This window comes from Acomys russatus, chromosome 12, assembly GCF_903995435.1.
Source record: "Acomys russatus chromosome 12, mAcoRus1.1, whole genome shotgun sequence".
Classification (NCBI taxonomy): Eukaryota; Metazoa; Chordata; class Mammalia; order Rodentia; family Muridae; genus Acomys; species Acomys russatus.
This window is the reverse complement of record NC_067148.1, coordinates 61,184,775-61,198,239: the sequence shown is the minus strand read 5'-3', so window position 1 is coordinate 61,198,239 and position 13,465 is coordinate 61,184,775. Positions and strand designations below refer to the sequence as shown.

The 13,465-nt window shown below is 40.1% G+C and overlaps 1 protein-coding gene and 1 pseudogene across 3 annotated transcripts in view; both read right to left on the bottom strand.

The window, feature by feature from the left end:
• Window positions 1–13,465, bottom strand: part of Yes1 (YES proto-oncogene 1, Src family tyrosine kinase) — a 49,944-nt gene that overhangs the window by 4,270 nt on the left and 32,209 nt on the right. For all 3 annotated transcript variants that reach the window (XM_051154506.1, XM_051154505.1, XM_051154507.1), the window contains exons 8-11: window positions 13,097–13,276; window positions 9,653–9,729; window positions 8,185–8,338; window positions 3,448–3,579 (exon numbers count right to left, since the gene is read on the bottom strand). In XM_051154506.1, coding sequence (XP_051010463.1) covers window positions 3,448–3,579; window positions 8,185–8,338; window positions 9,653–9,729; window positions 13,097–13,276 — 543 coding nt within the window. The remainder of the gene's footprint in view (window positions 1–3,447; window positions 3,580–8,184; window positions 8,339–9,652; window positions 9,730–13,096; window positions 13,277–13,465) is intronic.
• Window positions 6,923–7,433, bottom strand: LOC127196641 (40S ribosomal protein S20-like; annotated as a pseudogene).

The window sequence follows — 13,465 nt, the reverse complement described above, 5'->3', positions numbered from 1 at the left end:
CCATGTATTAACTGTTTTTAGTGCCTAGTTAGTGCCCTGTTCAGAAAGTCTTTTCCTGTGCTACTGAATTCAAGCCTTTTTCCTACTTTTTATTCTATCAGATTCAGGGTATCTGTTCTTCGGTTGAGGTGCTTGACCCATTTGGAGTTTGGAGTAGGGGGATACATATGGCTCTATGGGGATCTTCTATATGAAGCCATCCAGTCTGACCAGCACCATTTGTTGAAGACGCTATTTTCTCCAGTGTGTATTTTTGACGTCTTTGCCAAAAATCAAGTCGGTACATATGTGGAATTGAGGTCTTCATATATGAAAAGAATCTAAATAGTCAACGAATATGAGGGAAGACAATGTCCAAAGCAGACATCGTAAACCACCAAATAAAACTACCAGTGCCAGAAATGGGTTACATCTTCTGATGTTGGCCAGCTAAGTCCCATGGAAACTCCACAGCCAAACATGACAAGCTACTGCCAAGGCTACTGGTTGTTCTTCACAATCTTGCTGAGACAGCATTTACATATGACATAGAACACAGGTAAGTTGAGCTGGTGCCTAATTAAAAGTGTTCCCCTACTGATTAGTGTTCGTGGTGCTGAAGGCACCCTGCAAAGCTAATCATTTCTATCACCCAGCTACCTACAAGACATACTGGTGCCACAAATGTTACGGGGATACCCAAACACTTTCTAAAGGATTTAAGGCACTCATTTGGAACCCATACCTGACACTGCTGAAGTGGCCAAGAGACTAAGACTAGATGGACAATGGACCTCTGGGGAAACCTACTACTATTATTTGACTAAAGCAACATAGTAATAAAGTAAGTCTTAAAGACATACTACTATACCCATAGATGAGTATCTTACTTAGGCCACATGAGAGAACTCACTTAAGCTATCAGAGAAATTTCTTCTTCCAGAAGATGGGAATTAGCAGAGTCCCACAACTGAAAAATATGCAGTGATTTTAAGAGATTTTTGGAAAACCCAGCCCTAAATGGGATTTATTAGTTTAGTTTTGTTATGTCAACTTGATACACGCTAGAGTCATTAGAGAGGAAGGAGCCTAAGTTGAGGAAATGCTTCCATGAGATCCAGCTGTAAGGAATTTTCTCAATTAGTGACTGATGTAAGAGGACCCAGTCCATGGTGGTTAGTGCCATCCCTGGAATGGTAGTCCTGGGTTCTGTAAGAAAGAAGGCTGAGCAAGCCATGTTTAGCAAGCCAGTAAGTAACCAGCACCCCTCCATGGCCTCTGTCCTGACTTCCGTCAGTGACGACCAGCAATGCGGAAATGTAAGGTGAATAAACCCTTTCCTCCCCTGGTTGCATTTGGTCATGGTGTTTTGTTGCAGCAACAGAACCCCTAAGTAAGACAGGATGTCTTCATCAAAGCCCTCCCCTCAAGACTCAGGGATCTATGTGGAGACAGTAAGACTGTAAAAGCCAGAGGTGATAGTTGACTCCAAGGAAACAGTGTCTTCCAGACTAGTGCACATGTGCACTCACAGAGACTGTGGTATCACACAAAATCTGTACAAATTCAAGCCAGATGGGGTCCCTGTACTGAAAGGAGAAAGTGGACATAGCATTGCACCCCTAACCAATAAGGTATTTGCAGTTGAGAACCTGCTGACAGTTTTCCCTAATGGAGTGACACTTGAAGTATTAATGACACTCCAGGGCAGACCCTATGCCTAGGAGTAGTTGGTAACCCAAAATGAACTCAATGGTATTTCTGTGGACTTTTGCTATTGTTTTTCAAGAGAGTTTTCTCTATGTAGCCCTGGCCATCCCGGAACTAGCTCTGGAGACTGGGCTAGTCTTGAATTTAAAAGATTTGCCTACCTCTGTGCTTACTAAGTGCTGGGATTAAAAGTATGCAACAGGCCTGATACAGCACTTTTTTCTTGTCTTTTTGTTTTGCTTTATTTTTGGTCCTACTGATCTTTTGTTTTGATTTTCATTTTTACGGGTTTTTGTCTTTTTGAAATGGAGAAAAACCCTAAAGATGGGTGGGTGGTAAAGTGGGAAGGAAGGGAGGGGGAAATGATAAAAAATACTATATAAAAAGAATTTAAAAAGATGACTATGAATTAAGACAGAAGTAGAGGGCTGAGAGATGGCTCAGCAGTTAAGAGCACTGACTGCTCTTCCAGAGGACCTGTGTTAATTCCCAGCAGCCACATGACAGCTCACAACTGTCTGTAACTCCAAGATCTGACACCCTCACACAGACATACATGCAGGCACACACAAAATGCACATGAAAAAAAAAAAAAAAAAAAAAAAGACAGGAGCAGAGCATTACTGGACAGGGTGATGAGGTAGGACTACTAAGTGAACAGTTGTACGGTTAAGAATCAGCACATAATGAAGTATGTGGACCAAAGAATGTGACAGCACTAGGATCTGCACACAAGAGAAGATCAGCACAGCAATTCTCCGCGAAGACGGGACTTTCTCTATTTTCACAGTCCTCAGCTACTAGAACACCTTCAGTGGAAAAGGTTTGAGAGGCAACATTACAGCTAACTGTCAATTAGGCTGAAGTTTCTTCTTGCTCCCCAAAACCTACAGAACTGTCTTACTTTTTAAAGTAGTTTGTTTTTCCTTTTATTACTAAAGGGGAAACTGTAGTGAGAATTTTGGTTTTGTTTTAAAGCACAGAAATGTTATGTGAATATGTTTTTGTTTTAATCCTAGGTGTGTGATATGGGGCTGCTTCAGGCTGTCCACAGCAGCTGACTATGATTTGCCTTGTGCTCTAGCAGGGATGTGATTTTGCCAGCTGAGGATAGTTTACATTTGGAATTCTGGGGACTCTTGAGAGGGTATGAATGCCAGGCCCCTAGAGGCACAGCAGCTGCTGCTCGCCCTGCTGCTGCTGCCGCTGGTTGGATATATCCTGACAACGAAGATCAATTTTCCCCAAGGAACTCGATGCCCTAACCAGCAGGAAGTAGTCTAACAATATCAATCCCCCCTCTAGCCCCCCGCCCTCCCCCCACCCAACCTTCTTTTTCTCCTACCTAGTGTTGGGGGCTTAGAAGGGATGGGGTGGTATAGGGAGGTAGGAAAAAGAAACCAATAAAGTATCCAAAGTCCGACTACAGGAAACATTTCTTCTCAAAACAATCTTTTGGGTCTAGAATGCCACACTTCTGGAAAAGAACAGTTACCTGGGGGAGGGTGACCGTGGGTATTTAAGATATATGTCTACCCTGAGGAACAGAGCATATAAAAGGCTTTTTTGGGAACATCGTATGCAAGAATGTAAGACATCCCTCCTGTGCTTGCTCAAGGATTCCAGGTCTCATGAACTGCTACATAACCAATTAAAGGGGGTTGGAAAAAAGAAATAGTCTTTCTGCCTCACATTTTGTTGACTGTGCCCCTCATGAAAGCTCATGCTGAGTGAAGAGCTGGAGAAACACAAGCTTACCTGGGTATGGTACTCTCCCCTTTGTTACCAGCTCTGTCTGTAAAATTCCAAATGACCACACATCTGATTTTATTGTAAATCGACCATATAGTGCGGCCTCAGGAGCTGTCCACTTGATTGGAAATTTTGCACCTAAAAATAACATTGGCAATATTAAGTGCTTTTAAAGAATATTTATGTAAATTAAGACACTGGCCTAGTCTTCATCAATATCCCTATTATGTGTGTTTAAGTCTTCAAACACAGAAAATATATAGAAAACAGCATTGAACTTTAAATTTTTACATTACATCTATTTTTTCCCTTTATATTTAGTGATATAAGAAGTTGCTGGTGAGAACAGAACAGGACCTTATAATAAAACAGTAGAGGTTTCAATAAAACAAAAACATAGATTATAAAATCTACAACTTTGGAGGCACATGGGATCTTGATATTACACACACACACACACACACACACACACACACACACAGATAGATATCTGGCTGGTCTTAAATTCTCACAATCTTGTCTTAGCCTCCTAAAAACTCGGATTATAAACATTTCCTGAATCTGTTTTTTTTGTGTGTGTGTGTGTGTAGTACGTGATGAACTAAGATTAAAACTTCATGCAGGAGTGTCTCTGTCTCCCTCCCTCTCCTTCTCCCTTCCCCTCTCTCCCTCCCTCCCCCCCCTCCCTTCCCCTCTTCCCCTCCCCCACCTTTGGCTTTTAGAAAAAGGATTAGCTGGGCTCTAACATGTTACCTATCTGAGAATGAGTGTGAACTCCTCATCTTCTGTCTCTAAGTTCCAAGTGCTAGGTTTAGAGGCATGAGACATTATACCATTGTAAAATCTACAACTTTATATTCAGTTGACATCCAGTGGCTGTAGCCAATTATGGATGAAGGCATATTCTGTTGTGCCTAACTGGCTTTTGCTCATAATCTTTTCTGTATTTTGTGCTGTCTTTGCAGAAGTTTATTTTTTATTGTGTGTGTTTGGGTGTGTGCATATGTGACATGGAATTTGTATGAACGTCAGGGGACAACTCTGTGGAGTTGGCTCTACTTTTCTAACTTTACATGGGTTGCAAAGTTCAAACTCGGGTCACCAGGCTCAATTAACAAGCACATTTGCCAGCTGAACCATCTCTCACCAGCCCTGTGTTATCATTTTTAAAACGTCATGTTAATATACACAAATATTTAGTATATGACTTTAATGCCTGTGCATTATAATAATTATTATGGGTACACAAACAACATAGGTTTCATAAAACTTGTGTATTTATGCTAGTAAAATTATAGGTGAAAAGCCAGTGTGGTGGTGCAGGCCTTTAATTCCAGCACTCAGGAGGCAGAGGCAGGTGGATCTCTGTGAGTTCAAGGACAGCCTGGTCTACATAGTAAGAACCAGAACACTCAGAGGTACACAGAGAAATCCTGTCTCAAAAAACAAATAAAAAAATTAGCCAGGCATGGTGTCGCAGACCTTTAATCCAAGCACTCCAGAGGCAGACAGGCAGATCTCTGAGCCTGCTTGGTCTACAAAGAGAGTGCAGCACAGCCAAGGCTACCCTGTCTCAAAACACCAAGAACAAGCAAACAAAGATGCTGTATATACTTAAAGTGATTGCATATACACATATAACACATATTTACAACACATGTTAAATATATATGTTGTAAAAAGTGTTCTTCAATATTAGAAAACGTTAGATTTTCACTCGTAACCATAGAAAGAGGTTTCACTAAGAGTGACAGCTAGGGAATGGAGAGATGGCCCGGAGGTTAGGAGCACTGGATACTCTTCAGAGGTCCTGAGTTCAATTCCCAGCAACCACACGGTAGCTCACAACCATCTATGTGATCTGGTGCCCTCTTCTGGTGTTCAGGCACACATGCAGGCAGAGCACTGTATAAATAATAAATAAATAAAAATCTTAAAAAAAAAAAAGGTGACAACTAAGTGAACGTAGTGATGCATGCCTTTAATCTCAGAACTCGGGAGGCAGAGGAAGGAGGACTGCTGTGAGTTCGAAGCCAGCCTGGTCTACAAAGCAAATCCAGGACAGCCAAGGCTACACAGAGAAATTGTGTCTTGAAAAAAACCAAAAATAAAAAAAAAGAAGATAGCTAAATTTAGCCTTTAACAAATAGTTAAGATTTTCTGAGGAAGGATTACAGGAACATATGACTAGTTGGAAGTAAGTACTTGTCAGGGTAGAGACAGAAAAGGATTGATAGTGAGATGAATCAGCAGTTAAGAGCTAGCTGCTTCCCAGAGGACCCAGGACTGATCCTCGCACCCACCTGGCAGCTAACTTCTGTTTGCCACCCCCATTCCAGGTCATCTGACACCCTCTGCTGACTTCCACAGGTACTGCATTCATGTGATGCACAGACATAACATGCAAGCAAAACACTCACACACATAAAATAAAAATAAATCCTTTTTAAAATCTGGAGCTAGGCAGGGGGTGGTGACACACACCTTTAATCCCAGCACCCAGAGGCAGGCAGATCTCTTAGTTCGAGGCCAGTCTGGTGTACAGAGTAAGTTCCAGGACAGCCAATGCTATACAGAAAAACAAAAAAACTCTCAAAACCTGGAGCTAAATCACGGATTTTCTACCTTGGCAATGCTGCCATTCTGGATACAGTAATTATCTTCTGTGTTTGATTATTAACCTGTATATTATGGCACGTTCGGCAGCACGTTTGGCCTCTATCTACCAGATACTAACAGTAGTCCCCAGCCTGGAACAACCAAAAATGTTTCTAGATATTGCTCATGTCTCTTTGGAGCAGGAAGAAATAATCCCTGATTGGGAACCACCTCTAATCTAAGACAACAGTTTAAATAACAACCAACCAAGTTTGTTTAAAAAGAACAAGAAAACATTTATCTGGGGACAGGAGAGATAACTGGCCAAATGCTTGCTGACCCTGAGGACATGAGTTTGGATTCCCAGAGCTCATGTAAAGCTACAGCTTGTTTGTAATCCCAGTGCTTTTATAGTGAGAAAGGAAGTGGAAACAAGAATATGTCAGGAAGTTTGCAGAGAGCTAAGCCTGGCACTCATACTGAGAAACAAAACAAAAACACCAATTTAGAACAAGATGAGAGAGTAATGCCCAAGGTTGTCTTCTGACCTTTGGATGCTCACTGTGTCATGTGTGTGTCCATATTTAAATGCACAAACACACATGCACACACAAATAATAAATAAAATTTACCTTTGACATCCTAAAGAAACAAGAACATGGGCTGGAGAGATGGCTCAGTCGTTAAAGGCTAGGCTCACAACTGAAAATATAAGAAACAGCCCGGCATGGTGGTGCACGCCTTTAATCCCAGCACTCAAGAGGCAGAGGCAGGTGGATTGCTGTGAGTTTGAGGCCAGCTTGGTCTACAAAGCAAGTCCAGTACAGTCAACCCTGTCTTAAAAACAAAACAAAACAAAAAACCAAGAATACTTTATCTCCTATATTTATAATGTAAAAGTATTTTGTCAAGTTCTTCTTCATAAGAACTATTATAAAGCCAAAGTGTTACTTATTGTATATAACTTTATGAAGATATCAATGTTTCTGGGTCCTCTGAAGAAATCTAGAACTATTTTTTTTTTAACTGATTAAGACAATTTATTATAATAGTTGACTTAGGCATCTGCAATGGTGACTTCAACCTCCATTCCTGGCTCAATACTGATGGAAGTAAACTGCATAACAATCTCAGAAGGACTGTGTAAATCAATGAGTCGTTTGTGGATTCTTCATCTGAAAACGATACCAAATCTTGGAACCTTCACACAAGGCTTGTAGTGATTCTCAAAGTCTTGGCAGGCATGCGCACTGGTCCTTTCACTTTCAGATGATTTTCCTTTGCACCTCTGATCAAATCAGCACACACCTTCAGCAGCTGGTGAGCGTGACTCAAATTTGGTGAATAACCACCTCGGGTTCCATGGGCGTCCTTCAGGTATCTTTAAAAGTCATGGCTGTAGTGTGGCTTCCTGACTGACTTGTTCCTCAGTAGGAGCAAACAGCGATGAGTCAGGAGGGAGCAGAGCGAACAGAGCTCCACTACACCCACCACAAGTCTCAGAAACTAGAACTATTTGTTTTTCGTTTTGTTTTTTGAGACAGGGTTTCTCTGTGTAGCCTTGGCTGTCCTGGACTCCCTTTGTAGGTCTACCAGGCTGGCCTCAAATTTACAGTGATCTACTTGCCTCTGCTTCCCTAATGCTGGGATTAAAGGCATGCATCATCACGTCTGGCGAACTTTTTCATTTTTTGTTTTGTTTTGAGACAGGGTTTCTCTGTGTAGCCTTGGCTGTCCTGGACTCGCTTTGTAGACCAGGCTGGCCTTGAACTGGCAGCGATCCGCCTGCCTCTGCCTCTCGAGTGCTGGGATTAAAGGCATGTGTCACCATGCCTGGCAACTATTTCATTTTTATTGTAACTTATTTTAATTTTTTTTTTAATCTACAGATGGTTTTGTGCCAGGTCCACATGAACACGCATGCATGTTACATGCTGGGCAAAAGGCAGCCTCACAACAAAGGGTTTTTGCATCCATATCCTACCCTGGTCACTATGTCTGTGCTGACAGCCCACGGGCAGGGTTATGCAGGAACCTGGCTATTCACTAGAACTATTTGTATTTTAAAAAGTCCTGTGTGTACAAAAGTGTTAAGTAAGACAAGCATAGGGCATAGACTATAAGGATCTATATACGTTACTTTACCTTGTCTTGCTGTGTATTCATTGTCTTCAATTAATCTTGCTAAGCCAAAATCTGCTATTTTGCATACAAGATTTTCTCCTACAAGAATATTAGCAGCTCGGAGATCTCGGTGAATATAGTTCATTCTTTCAATATATGCCATACCATCGGCAATCTTAAGAGAGAAAACAAAACAAAATGTAAATTATATAATACAAAGAGAAGACGTCACTTTGGGTTAAATTAAAGGAACTGTTGAAAAATTGGGTATCTCCGGGCATGGAGCCACACACCTGTAATCTCAGCACTCAGGAGGTAGAGGCAAGTGGATCTCTGTGATTTTGAGTCTACAAAGTGAATCCGGGAGAGCCAGTCTCAAAATAAACAAAAAGCCCAACAATCCCTCCCCAAAAACAACAAAAAAGAAAAATTAGGTATCTCAAGAAAAGAAAAAAGAAAAATTGTATCAGAAAAAAACTGCAAAGAGGGTAACACTACAAGGAAAAAAAACCAACGTATATTTTGAAGATCAATATTTATGGCCAGAGTGTTCCCAGTCACCATGACCAACACAAAGCCCTCTTTTCCTCTAGTCAATTGCTAGAAGTACATCACGAGACAATGGAGGCTACAGACAAAAACCCACACAAGACACAATCTAAGGTGTCAACGTATCAACAAACTATAGCTTGTGGGTCAGATTTGGCCACAGCCTGTTTTCATATGCCCTGAGAAGTTAAAAAAACAAAAACAAAAACGAAAAAACGCCCAGCTTTTACCTTTTTTAAAGGGCTGTGAAAACGAACGAGGCCCAACAGGGTTTGTATGTGGCCTGAGAAGGCCACACACTTACCTAAGCTTTTTATTAAATGGTCTGCCATTTTTTCACCAGAAACTGCCCACGAGCCTCGACATATGGCATGGCATAAGCCTGACTCTTCTGAGGTCTGTATATATTATCAGATGCTGTGGAGATGTGGATTCTCTTTTTTTCTTTTTTTGGTTTTTCAAAATGGGATTTCTCTGCATAGCCTTGGCTGTCCTGGACTCACTTTGCAGACCAGGTTGGTCTCGAACTCACAGAGATCTGCCTGCCTCTGCCTCCCGAGTGCTGGGATTACAAAAGCCACTGCGCACGGCTTGACATGGATTCTTACTGATAGGTAAGACATCATCAACTGGAGCCAATCAACGGTGCCTGAAATATTTACCCTCTATCTTAATAGAAACTTTGCAACCAAAATTCAGAAGTACAAAAGACTAATTTTAACCAGTATATTAGCTGAATTCTTGTTTTAGACTCTAAGGAAAAAAAATTCAGCATACACTTTCACGTTTTAATATACAGAATAGTTCTGGCTCTGCTACTAAGGAGCTCACAGGGAACTATCTTCCAGTATTTCATTACACCAATTTTAACATTATGTTAAGATTGTTCTGCATCTTACACATGTTTTCAATTCAAAGTGATACATATATATGCAACTACCTGAGCAGCCATATCGACCAACTGTGGAAGCTTCAAATATTTTCCATCTCCTTCTTTAAGGAAATCTAACAAGCTTCCTGTAAGAGACAGAAAGATATTTCAGAAAAATTAAAACATTACATTAAAATGGAAGTAAATACTCTTCAATACTTTACACATACCATTAAACTACAAAAAAAAAAAAAACCTTTTTAGCTTTAAAATAAATAAAAAATATGTATGTCACTACTGAAACTTTCAAAGATCCTAGAGGAGTCCCAAACTGAAAAATTTGAAACTTCTCTTGATAAGATTTTTAAAGGAAAAAAAGTACTACTTCCTTCTCCTGAGAGAAAACATCACCATATTAGCTACACCCTACTCCTACCCATTACCACTTTGATTAAGATTCTGTCATGAAAAACAGTATTATTACTATATATTTTAAAGTTGGTTTGAAGCTATTATTCAGACAACTGGCACTACCCTGAAGTAGTTACAATTACATATAGGGAGCTCACGCTGGCCTGACAGCGAGCTCTTGGTGTCAGATGATGCCACTACGGGGAAAGCACAGCAGGACAAACACAAAGCAAAGGTCTGGTTCTTCTCTATTATGAGTTAAAAGCATACAACATCAGACGAACCCAAACCAAAACACATTTTTTTTTATAAAACAAAACAACAGAGATACTCATTTTCATAAGAAAAGCTGAGAGATTCAGATTAAAAGACTCAAAAGAAAGATAACATGGATTACACACTGGATCAAGAAGCATAATTGGTAGAACTTGTCAAGATAGGGAAACAAATTCTGAGGGGCAGGAATAACGAGCAGAACTCATGAGCAGGGCTGGGGCCAACATGGCTCCGTGGTGGTGTGTGTTCTTAGCATGTACGAGACCCTGGGTTTGATTGTCAGCACAACAGCAGAAGAAAACACAGCAAGGAAATCAAGAACAAAAAAAATGTGTCTGCAACAGTATGTTTATGATCAAGCACACAAGGGAATAAGCTTTGATGATTATAAGGGTCTACTGCTAAGCAACTGAATATTAAGATGAGGAATTACAGCATTTTAAAACCAGAAAGGACTTTTGTTATCTTATATTCTAAATCTCTCACCTGAAAATAATTAACAAAATCATGTAACAATACAGAATTTAGTTTTCTTCCAATTTAAAAAAAATCAATACATCAAAAAAATCAATACATCAAACTATATGAATGGCCCATTAGCCTTACTTCCACTTGATTTCTTATACTACTAATATCTTGATTTAAATTTATTGTCTTTTTCTCCCTCCCTCGTCTATTTCATTTAATGCACTTATTCAAATGCCATAGGTGGCACCTATTTGCAGCCCAAACACCTTCCAAAGAAGACATATACTTTGGAATGTTAGGTATATTTTAGCTATCAATTATTAGGCTATTGTTTTTAGTCCTTTTAGAGGGATTTTTTTTTTCCCCTGTAGGAAATTTGTTGTGTGCAGATGCCCCTATCACCACTAGAGGGAACAACACCAGCTAAGGTGGACTACTAGAGCAGATGACTTAATAATACTTAACTAGTTGGATTTCAAAAAAGTAAAAAATAAAACATAAATAGATCCAATTCACACTGGGTAGATTCAGGCTAATCAACATCATTTCATCACTTACTGACTCCAAAAGCTCCTAAGGATCAATGGCCTAGAAATACTATCAACCGTACTTGTCTTTGCCCCTGGCTCTAACTAGCTGTTATTTAAGAGCCCCCTTGTGCCTAGGTTGGGGAGGATGAGAAATTTCAAATGACAGAACACTGCTTCTGAAGGCCTATGTGTAAAAACTGTGTTTATATAAAGTGAGGTAAGAATGCTTCCCTTTACTGTCTTTGCCTTAGTGCTATAGATACAGGTTTACCTTTAATTCAATTTGTCTACTTTTCTGCTGCCCTAGCAATCCATTTCCTTTAGTTAAATCCACTTTCAAAAGACTTGGTCTGCCTAATTTTCCTTTAAAGTCTCATAAGATCCTGTGGGATAACTGGGAATAACCACTATTCCATTAAAAATATCACATTTCCTCTTCAAGAGTCTACAGAAAAATCTTGTTAGAAAGTACTACGTAGTCCGGTGTGGTGGCGCACACCTTTAATCCCAGCACATGGGAGGCAGAGGCAGGCAGATCTCTGTGAGTTTGAGGCCAGCCTGGTCTACAAAGCGATTCTAGGACAGCCAAGGCTAACACAGAGAGACCCTGTCTCAAAAACTGGGAAAAAAAGGACTATGAAACAAAAGTCTGTACATAAAGATAGAGGCAAGAGGGCACAGTGAGTAGAGGTGCCCTGCTGCCAAGACTGGTAACCTGAGTTTAATCCTCAAGACCCAAATGGTAGAAGAAAACAGCTGGCTCCTCCAAACTGTCCTTTGATCTCCACACATGTGTCATGGCATGCATGCATCCATGCAAACATACATGCAAAACACATAAATAAATGTTATTTTTAATGAGAAAAATAATCATTAAGTTCACTGAGCTGTGAATCTTGTGAGCTACTTTAGCAATCTGCCTGCCAAGTACACTTATTGGTATAATCAGGCCATAAACATTATGGAAGTAAACAACAACTGGCCTTGGAAGGCCCACTTCATGAGACAGAGCCTGTATCTGACACTGTTAATGAGGCCAAGAACCTTTGAAAGGTAGATCATGGGCCCTAGGAAAAAATCTACAATTATTCTGTTAAATTTACAAAGCAACTAAAGGGCTCCTAACAACACACTGCTATACCCATAGAAAAGACCATCACTGCCCTCATCACAGGGACTTCTCACAGGAGATGGTAACCGACACAGACAAAACTGGACAACATTCAGAGAGTGAGATTTTTGGGACACAGAGCTCTAAATGGGACCCCATCCTAAATGTATCATATCGCTCCCCTCAATGCTCACGGCTCTATGCAAGAGCCAGGGATGGTAGACGATGCCACAAGTATTTTCCAGTCACAGCAGGTCTGATATACATAGGAGCTCACAGAGACTATGACAATCAACACAGCACCTCACAGTTCACACCAGCAACACCCTGGCATGGAAAAGGGGAACCACATGGTCCAACTCCTAATCAAGACCCTATTTGTACCTGACAACTGCTGGGAAAGGGAAAGTCATTTTCCCCCAATGGGGAGACACTGGGTATATCAACCACACCCCAGGGAGGGTTGAACACTCAGGAATAGCTGGACAACACAAAATGAACTCCATGTTCTTGTTTGAGATTTTTTTCCCTCACACTTTTTGTCTCTATTTTAAAAGAGAAAGAATATAAAGTTTGGTGGGTGGGTTCAGTGGGGATCTGAGAAAGAATATGATATAACCAAAATATATTGTATGCTATTTTGAATTTAAGAAACAATAGAATTGAGGTTGTTTCATTGTAACACAACCCTGTAAAAAACAACTCGTATGTACATACCTTTTGACATAAACTCAGTGACAATATAAATTGGTTCTTCAGAAACAACCGCATACAGTGGAACAAGTTTATCGTGTCTTAATTTTTTCATTATCTGAGCTTCTTGAAGGAATGCTTCTGGCATCATTGTACCTGGCTTTAATGTTTTGATTGCTACTTTTGTGGTTCCATTCCATGTTCCTAAAAAAAAAAAAAAAAAAAAAAATTTACTCTTTACATCTGTATTTTAAGGAATTTTAGATAAAAATTCAATCAACAATAAAAGTTATCCTATATAATGAAATATATATTGCTCATATTTTATATTTTGCTACTTTAATTTATGGTTCCATAATAATGAAATGAAGTAACAATGAAGCTCAGGCTTCT